The 10,406-nt window shown below is 42.8% G+C and overlaps 1 protein-coding gene across 1 annotated transcript; it reads right to left on the bottom strand.

The window, feature by feature from the left end:
• Positions 1-6,025: 6,025 nt before the first annotated feature.
• On the bottom strand, positions 6,026-6,970 carry OR9A7 (olfactory receptor family 9 subfamily A member 7). Its single transcript, NM_001390011.1, has one exon. The coding sequence runs from the start codon at positions 6,968-6,970 to the stop codon at positions 6,026-6,028; it is 945 nt and encodes a 314-aa protein (NP_001376940.1).
• Positions 6,971-10,406: the final 3,436 nt, after the last annotated feature.

The following is a 10,406-nucleotide window of genomic DNA, read 5'->3' as shown; positions in this document are numbered from 1 at the left end:
TTTATCCCAAATGAATTTTTGGCCAGCCCAACAATTTGCATCTTGGTGGAGTGGATGTTGGAATGATATTAGAACTCAATGGAGATACAAGCTCTCTGATGGTGTCCATGACAAGCAAGTGCTACAGGGAAGGAAGGCGGAGGTTGAAAGTGTGGTAAAGGAAAGAATGAACAGAATTCTGAGCTAAGGTAAGCCCCAGGATTCAGACAGCAAAAGGAAAACCACAACCCTTCTGTTTGGCAAAGGGAGAACTGAGGTTGCCACACTTCCTGTTTTATGACAGAATAAGTCACAGGCTTTTATAGTCAGAAAATGTAGACACTGAGTGGTTTCCCTGGTGGGTGGCTCAATTTTTCCCCAAGATGAGGCGGTACTTCCGCACAAGTTCTAACCATAGGGAGCTGGGATGGGGCTGTTGGTGAGGGGAGCTGGAAGCAAATATGTGGACTTTGGTTTAAGTTCATTACTAGAGAATGGGCTTCCCTGGTAGCTCAGACAGTAAAGAATCCAGCTGCATGTACAAGCCCCAGGTTCGATCCCTGGGTCAGGAAGATTCCCTGGAGAAGGAAATGGCAACCCACTCCAGTATTTTTGCCTGAAGAATTCCATGGACAGAGGAAACTGGCAGGCTACAGTCCATTGGGGCCCAAAGAGTCAGACATGACTGAGTGACTTTCACTTTCACTGGAGATTGGGGGGAGGGTTCCTGAATCCTTAGAAGAGTAAGTAACTGTAGCCTTATCGGGAAGCAGTGGTATTATTTTTTTAAAAAGCAATGGAAATTTAATAAACTATTGGATTAGAGTTTTGATTCTGCATCCAATATGATATGTGAATCCGTATGGATTTCTTACTCATTCTGTGCCTTGATTCCCTTACCTATTACCTGAAGCAGTAATACCTGGCTCACAAAACCCTTTTAGATATATATGAAATAATATCCACACTGTGTGTGTATTTCAACAGCAATACACAATGAGGGACACACACTGTGGAAGATTTTAAGTTGAGATCTTCATCCAAGAAGTGGCTCTTTAATTTGCAAGAAGCTGAATGTAGGCAAGACACCATTTCTCACAACCTGTCTATTCCTTTACAATATGGGAATAAAAACATGCCCAAGTCAGGGAAAGGTGGCTCAACATTTCTGTAGCCCCCTGGACATCAATGCCATGCTTTCCTTGTCTCTGGCTTACACACAAATTCCTCTTCCTGTCTGTGTGACCTACTGGTCCCATGAGTAAAGTCACTGATCCTCTTGTCCTCAATGTTGACAAATCAACATGGATGGATGGATGGATGGATGACTGAAGGCATCAGGTATAGGCAGCCTTTGCCCATTGTCCCTGCTGCCAACCCCCCACTTCCAGAAGCCTTTGTCTTCAGGTTAGTCCTACTTCACCTGCTGAGTTTCTCATAGCACAGACCAAGTAACAATGCAGTAGAAGTCTTAGCTCTCCTCTACATTCCCCTCACCTCTGACTGATGTGGTGATTTAGGATTCACCAAAGTCTCCTGCAGTGGGTCCTCAAACTTCCTTCAGACCATCTTCACTACCAGCCATGAGTCTGAGGCAGCAGAGGTATTTGAATATCTCCAAAGCTACAGTTCATGGTCAATGTCTCTCAACTGCAGGTACAAAGAACTGAATCAATCACACTGCTTCATTTACAAGGCACTCCCACCCTTCGTACATACAAGATCTTCTTCTATGTGCATATAACTTCAGGGGACCTCTGGGTGCACAGCATCCTTAGAGGAAGTACGTGTCAAGTACAGCACAAAGACCTAGATAACATTCAAAGAAGAAGCTGAAAATACAGAAGATTTTTATGATATTCCCTGAGTTTTAGAGCTATCAAGAAAGTGTTATGAGAACTTCTCTTGTGAGATCATCAAAGTCATCAATAACCTACACATAGTGAAATCCAGTGGTCATCTTACTCGACCTCTCAGGACAGTATGACGTAGTATATCAAGACGTCACTCTTCTGGTTTACCTACCGTTGTGCTGGCCGTTACCCAGTCTCCCTCACTGACTCCTATTCATTAGTTGGTCCCTAAATATTGAAAACTCAGGGCCCAGTCATATGCATTATTATTCTCTTTATCTGTGCTTCACCCCTTGGCCAATCAGTTATTCTCATAGCTTTCAATACCACCTACACTCACTCTTGGACTTCCCTGATAGCTCAGTTGGTAAAGAATCCACCTGTAGAGCAGGAGACGCTGGTTCAATTCCTGGATCAGGAAGATCCACTGTAGAAGGGATAGGCTACCCACTCCAGTATTCTTTGACTTCCCTTGTGGCTCAGCTGTTAAAGAATTCACCTGCTGGAGACCTGGGTTCCATCCCTGGGTTCATGGAAGAGTTGATGTTTATGAACTGTGGTGCTGGAGAAGACTCTTGAGAGTCCCTTGGACTACAAGGAGATCAAACCAGTCAATCCTGAAGGAAATCAGTCCTGAATATTCACTGGAAGGACTGATGTTGAAGCTGAAGTTCCAATGCTTTGGCCACCTGATGAGAACTGACTCATTGGAAAAGACCCTGATGCTGGGAAAGATTGAATGCAGGAGGAGAAGGGGACGACAGAGGATGAGATGGTTGGATGGCATCACCAACTCAATGGACATGAGTTTGAGCAAGCTCCCAGGATTGGTGATGGACAGGGAAGCTTGGTGTGCTGCAGTCCATGGGGTAGCAAAGAGTCAGACATGACTGAGCAACTGAACTGAACTGAACTGAACATTCACTCTCAAATTTATGTATACAGCCTGAAGTTCCCTGAACTCCAGGGTATTATGTCTGCCCCCTCAACATGTTCTCGTAGACATTTAATATTAGACATCTCACACTTAATTTGTTCATAATCGAGCTCTTGATATTCCCCCTAAACTGGCTCATTCCATGGTACCATCTCAGTTAACAGAATTTCATCTCAGTTAATACAATTTTATTCTTCTAGCTTTTTAGACCCCCCCCAAAAAAATGTATAGTCACTAACTCATCTCTTTTTTCATATCAAATCCAAACAAATGCTGTTTTCTATAGATTGATATAAATAAGATGATATTATATTAGATTAGTTATGTATAAAATATAGTCTTCAGAAACAGACTTTACTGCCATCACCTTCATCCAAATGATTATCACCTGTTGCCTAGGTTATTGTAAAAGTCTCTATGGCTAATTAGACAATCATTTAAAATATTCACTCTCTTCATCCCTGTCAAAGCAAAACTTGCCCTGGACAACATTAAATAGGCAAAGAAGACTATTCAAGGTTATCACAACAGGAAAGGGAACCCATGCCTGCACTATCTTCACTCAAAGAGTGAGAGAGTTTGAAACCACAGAAATGAACTACTGGAAAAGTACTGAAGGACTTTAGCCAGGAGAGGTTGATCAATACATGTTGAGCACACTGAGTTTTCCTGCGTTTGTAAAAGGTGTTCTTCTGTGATGAGTCCATCTCTGCTTGCTATCTGGTATCCATCAAAGTCAGGCTCATCCCCTCCAACAGAGACTGGGAATAAGGGCACTTTCTTCCTTGATGATCATGTTTCAAAGGTGTGGCTCCCAAGTCCCAAGAAAATCCTCCTTGGGATATAAAACTGGCAGCAGGTTTTTTAAATAGTTTACATCTCAAAGGAACAGAAAAAGATTTTACAATTCCAAGTGTTCTAATGCAAATGCCAGGGGCCTAGAGTCAGGAATAAGCCCAGCTTAAGTTTAGTCAAGCCAAGAGAAACATTAAGGACATCTTGGTAAACCTCTGCCTCACCTCATGTCCTCCAGCAGCACATTATCCACACTTTGATTCTGGATTTTTTCCCATGTAACTGGCTTTGAACAATGCAATGAGACTGAAGATTCAGTATGCCAGATCTGAGCCCAGGTCCTAAGAGGCCGCTAGTGTTTTCACCTGGGCTTTCTTGTGTTCTGCCATCATTATAGGAAAAACATGCCCAGGTGAGTCTGCTGGGCCCAGAAAGAGGAAAGATACCCCAGTTGCAACATCAGTGGAGAGCCAGCCATAAACCAGCTGACTACCATCCAATTCTTAGACTCATAGATAAGCCCTCCTGATTAGCAGAGCCACCAGCTAAGCCGAGCCTTGAGAAGCTGAAACCCTAATGCATGAAATTAGAAGCTTACTGTTGTAAGTCACTGGAGCTCTGTGTGTGTGCCTTATACAGCAAAAGTTAGTGGATCTCCCTCCTTCTTTCTTCCTGCCCTTCAATTGATTGCCTACCCAGGAGTCAGAATAATCTTGTTAAAGTATTAGGCAGATTCTGTCACTATTCTTCAATACCCTGCAATAGTTTTCCCCTTCACTCCTAAAAAAAACCAAACGTCTTTAAGAGACTTACAAGGCTCTACATGATCTAAATCTCCATTACCTCTCTGATTTCATTTTCTCTTACTCATCTTGGCTTACTCCATTCCAGCATGTTGCTTATGCCCTCCCTGGGTTCTCTTTGCTTATTGTTTGCATGCCTGGAATGTTCTTTAACTAATGTCTATATGACTCACTACTTCACCTCTTTCAAACTTTTCCTAACAACCTTATTTAAAATTTCAGCACTTTCCCAACAGATAGTTCCTTTCATTCCTATTTCACTTTTCCTCATAGTACTTTTCCACCATCTAACGTACAATATTTGCCAATTTTACAAAGATATAATTCACATACCATAAAGCTCACACATTTAAAATATACAATTCCAACTGGGGGGTATACTTACACAAATATGTGCACCCATACAAGGGTAAGAAATTCAATTAGTACATGTCTTAAGACGTAAGAGAAATGCATTTATTAACTTTTTCATAGGCATACATATGTATGATTACAAAAATAACAAAAATATTGAAGGGCATAGAGTGAAAAGTCTTGATCCCCTCCTCATTCTATCTGCCAATTCTCACTACTATAATCCAACTGGAAACCATCTATTAGGTTTTTCTGATGGTGCTCATATGAAAATATAAGCAAATATGAATCTATATGCATTCCTATTCCTTCCTAACACAAAAGGATGAGTAATAAATTCAATGTACTTTACTTTTCTCACTTTACAATATAGACCAAAGATTGTTTCTAATCATTTAAGAAAGAGCTTCTTTAATCTTTATAGATAGATATTTTATTATACAGACAAAACATAATTTATTTAACCAGTCACTATTGATATTAGTTATCAATATTTTGTTATTACAAAGATGCTGTAAAAAAGATGCTGATAAAATTGTGCTAATGACATAAGAAACAGGGGATCAGCTAGGAACCAACATGCTGATTAGAGGAATGATGAGAATGGCAATGCTGGAGAGAAGGAAGAAAGACAAATTTGTGGGAAGCTGGAAAATAGTGTGGTAAACTTGGGGTGTGTGAGGGGAAAAGGAAAAGAAGAACCCAGAAATGAATCAAAGACCTGGAACCACAGAAAGAGAGCTACAGAGGGGAAGGAGGAAAGAAAGTGCCAGGAGAGGATGAACACAATTGCTGGTCGAGATAATCTACAGGAAGTCACTGTCACTGTTGAACCTTGGAGCAGAAGCCTCAATAACGTTGATCCCTGAAGTTGGACTTGGTATCACTCACGGAAGTAATACAGGGAACTTCCAGCAGTGAGAAAACCAGAAAATCACAGAACAATGTAGGGGAGGATGACCCAGCACCCAGAATCAAACACTTAGGTCAGCTGTAAGACAATGAACAACATTTTGAATGCTTTTCCCTTTCAAACATCTCAGTGTTGTTAATAACTTGTATATTTACAGTTCTTAAATTTATTTTGTGAGAAGCATTTTCATATGTATTAATGAATATAAGCACTTAAAAAATAACAATCTACCATATACGAATGACTCACTTATCAATTGAAGCAATGTCAGTATTTAAAAGTTAAATTGTAGATCACAAACAGTTTGCAGATGAAAATGATTATTTCAGATTTTAATCAGTGCTTTCAGCTTACTCAGGCCCAAGGTAATGAGTCCATCCTCGGGACACAGCTAATCCTTCAGGAGTTGATAGCAGCGTTTCATGACATTTCGAAAGGCCTCTATGAATTTGTCATTCCGGAGAGTGAAGATAAAAGGGTTCAGAAAAGGGTTCACCACTAAAACCATCAGTGACGCTACCCTGTTGTACTCAGCGGCCTGCGTTTGCTTGGGTTTCACAAAGAGGAACAAGCAGCTGCCATAGCCGATGACAACAAAGGTGAAGTGGGAGGCACACGTAGAGAAGGCTTTCCTGCGGCCGGAAGCAGTGGGGATCTTGAGGATGGTGGATACGATGTAGGTGTAGGAGACAATTGTAGGGATCATCGAACCAACAATAATGAAAACAGCCATTAAAAACAGAATAAACTCTGTGAAAAGACTGTTGTCACAGGATAGTTTGAGCAGTTGCCCTCGGTCACAGTAAAAATGGTCTAGCACATTTGATTTGCAGAAAGTAAGATGAAACGTGGCATAGGCTGGCCAGATTTGAAACAGGAAGCCAAACACCCAGGACACAATTACCACCCAGAGACAGGTGTGGCTGTTCATAATGCTGGTGTACCGCAGAGGGTTACAAACGGCCACGTAACGGTCCACAGCCATTGCTCCTATTAATAACAACTCCGACGTTCCCAAAGACAGGTACAAATACAATTGTACACAACACGCACTCAAAGATATTGCCTGCATCCCAGGAAGAAGCAGACCCCAGAGCATCAGAGGGACGGCCACAGATGTGATCAGGATCTCTAGGACAGACAGGTGACCCAGGAAGAAATACATGGGGGACTGAAGACGTTTATCAACACAGACTGTCAAGATGATGACCATGTTTCCAATTAATGTCACAGAGTAGAAGAAAAAGAAGGTTGCAAATAGAACACTGTGTAGTTCTTTAGAGCCAGGGAAGCCAAGTAGATAAAATTCAGTGACACTAGAGTAATTTTTCAACATTTGGCTTTGTGCTTTTGCTGTTTTTGAAATCTAGAGGGCAAAGGAAAGACAACATGCCGTTAATTTCAAATCACTAAACACATTCACAGTTTGACAAATATCACCTCCTGCTCTCAGGCTCCATAGAATGAGTAGCAGGGTCCACATTTCACTATTCCCTGTAAAAAGTTGATGTTAAGTGTTTTATGAACGACATGCATAATATATAAAGATAAGTGGGCATGTCCAGTTAAGTAAGAAATAATCACCAACACCACTCTTTGCGTAAGATCACACCCACCCCAGCAGTCACCCTTGTCTCTCAATTCACTAGACATTCTGCCTGCACCCTTCCTTGACCACCTGATCGACTTCCCTGGCCACAGCATACTCATTTAGAGCATGACCCCTTCCATCCTGAGTGTCCTAATCTGTCTTCTGGGCCTGTTATGTCCATGCCCTGAAATAACTACTGCATTTGAACAGTTCCAAGAAAGTATTCCTAGTCAATCTCGCTGAGACATGGTTCCTTCTCTTTGTTTCCTTTGAACACAGATGCATTTGCCTCATCTTCATGTTGAAGTTTTCGATTCAGTTACCTGTATCATCATCCTTCCTGGGAAGGATGACAGGCAGGGGGGTGGGGTCCACTAAGGATGATGTCATAAGATAAGAGCTATTTTGAGACAAACTATTGAGTCTTTTCCAGACTTCTGGGAGCCAGTTTCCTAGAGCTGACTTTCCTCCTTATTCTTATGGTAAAAGTCACTTTCTTCTGCTCATTACAGTGAATGTGCCCCCTCAATAGGAGAAGCCTCACTAGCTCCCAGTTTGTGACTTCTAGCTCAGAGATAATGATTCCTCTTGTCACAAGGGACTGCAGAGTGTAGGGAAACAGGAAAAGTGAAGACACTGGCACTCCACTTGACAACTTTCATCACTGCCATTCCTACTGCAAAATCTGGAACCAGGAACTAGGAAGTAGCTATGATGTAAGGCAGCATGCTCTGCTTGTCTAGGGTTTCAAATTTCTATTTCTAGGAAGAAGAGACTTTCAAATAGGAAATGTGTCCCTGTGTTCAACCAGCCTTGGACCTAGGAATATGGGGAAGTATGGGAGGTCCCCAGAGAATATTTACTCATCTGTATTCTCAATAGTCTCCTGAGTCCAAAAAGTAAGGAAAGGTGTCAGAAAATATCAAAATGGCTCACTCTGAGCTCCTGAGATTAACTGGATTCCTTTCCTCACCACATACAGCTCATTGCTCAAACGTCTCTGACCCTGGGGCACTTGGAGAATCTCTAAAGCTACACATGTGCCTCTTCACACTCTGTCCTCTCTTTAGGCGGTATTTTCCAGCTATTAGCTCTCATTAGGAGCTGAAATTGAAGTACCTCAAGGAAGCTTGTCTTTTTCATTCATCGTCAAACTTCTGGTGCCAAGAACAAAGTATGACACAGAGTAAACATGTACTCTTAATGTTTACTCAGTAAATAAATCAGTGAATGAGTCACAAACAGGTCAACGAAAGAACAAAGAGTATCCATCCTGACCTGCTTTTCCTTCTGCTGATAGGATAGGACTCTCTTTCACTCTTTACAGAGGACTTGTCTGGTCAGTCTGTGGCCTCTCTTCCTGGGGATCCCCTACAGAATAGGAAGCATACACAAAAGAAATAGGGAGGGATGAGAGAGCAGGGTCTCAGGTAATGACAGAGAGCTGTGTCTGTCACCAGCACTCAGAACAGCAAAATGTGCTTTCTGCTCTGAAGGAAACACGGGTTCACCTTGCAGTGCCCTTAATCCATCCTTCATGTTCCAAGTGTCTTTCTTCTACATGGTAGCAAAGCCCAGAACTTCCTATCCCAATCCTCTCCTGCTAGCTCCTTCACAGAGGGGACCCACTGGCAGACACTCACCTCCAGAGAAGGGGACTAGACTGTAAAGTTCTATGGCTCTGGGATCAGCCCTGGAGCCCCCTCATGTGATGAGTGCTGAGCATGGTCTGCAGGCCACAGAAAACTACTGCTCTCTCCACACTCAGGGAAAGAGGGAACACCTCGCACCAGCAAATTAGGGGAAACTAAAGTGATAAAAGTGCTGTGAGAACCCGACCATGGTTCTCTGTGTCTCTCTCTCCATTTTTACTTTGCTTCTCTGTCCCCAGGGAGACTGATTCACTGAGGAACTAAATCTATTAAGTTGAGAGAATCCCAAGAGAAGTAGTAAAAAGAGAGTCAGAGAAACTTTTCCCTTTTCCTCTCGAGGCTAATCAAGTTTAGAACATGGAAAAGTTTGACATGGGCAAACTTGAAATCTCAGAGGCAAGAAGTTTCTCAACACCCAGCTGGCCTCCCCTCAGACCCCAAGTCCTGGTTGTCATCAAAACAGTCAAAACATTGCCAGACCCTGCTCTCTTCTGTGTCTCCCTGATTCCATTCAGCCCTGCAGAGCCTAGTGACCCACAAACAGAAGACACCTCAACTGGCTCTCAGATCAGATCAGATCAGATCCATCGCTCAGTCGTGTCCGACTCTTTGTGACCCCATGAATCGCAGCACGCCAGGCCTCCCTGTCCATCACCAACTCCCGGAGTTCACTCAGACTTACATCCATCGAGTCAGTGATGCCATCCAGCCATCTCATCTTCTGTTGTCCCCTTCTCCTCCTGCCCCTGATCCCTCCCAGCATCAGTCTTTTCCAATGAGTCAAATCTTCGCATGAGGTGGCCAAAGTACTGGAGTTTCAGCTTCAGCATCATTCCTTCCAAAGAAATCCCAGGGCTGATCTCCTTCAGAATGGACTGGTTGGATCTCCTTGCAGTCCAAGGGACTCTCAAGAGTCTTCTCCAACACCACAGTTCAAAAGCATCAATTCTTCGGCGCTCAGCCTTCTTCACAGTCCAACTCTCACATCCATACATGACCACAGGAAAAACCATAGCTGCTGAGGTCCAGCCCCGGCTGATCCAGGGAGTTCGAAGAGGAGATGGCGTCGGTGATTTCACTGGATACAATAGCTTTATTTAAATATTCATTAGAGATATAAAGAGTAATAGAATGAGGATAGCTCAGCAGGAAAATTCAGTGGAGAAAAGAGGCTGAGTAGCTTGGTTTACACGAAAATCAATATAACCTGTGACATCAGGTTAGCTCTGACCACGGAGGCCACAGACGCCCTCTCTAATAGGGGAAGGTGCCCCACCTTAGGCACCTTCTCGAATGGGTCTTAGAAGCCCAGGCAAATAAATGGTCACAGAGGACCTCCACGCTCCAGATGGAAACTTCAGCCAGAAATTGAGAAAAAGAATAACATGGGGAGACCAAGCTTCGGTGAGCAAGGCCCGTAGCTTTATTTTCAACAGGGGCTTTTATACCCTTAGTTGTACATAGAGGATAATAGGGGGTGTGAAATCATGCAAAGTCAGCAGTCTTTGATCCTTATCAAAACCAGGGTT

The sequence above is a fragment of the Bos taurus genome, chromosome 4 (genome assembly GCF_002263795.3).
Source record: "Bos taurus isolate L1 Dominette 01449 registration number 42190680 breed Hereford chromosome 4, ARS-UCD2.0, whole genome shotgun sequence".
NCBI classification, from domain to species: domain Eukaryota; kingdom Metazoa; phylum Chordata; class Mammalia; order Artiodactyla; family Bovidae; genus Bos; species Bos taurus.
Note: the sequence above shows the minus strand (reverse complement) of the source record. Positions and strands in the feature narration are given on the sequence as shown.

Coding starts and splice junctions, on each gene's coding strand:
- OR9A7 (NM_001390011.1), bottom strand. CDS start 6,970: ATGTTGAAAAATTACTCTAGTGTCACTGAATTTTATCTACTTGGCTTC.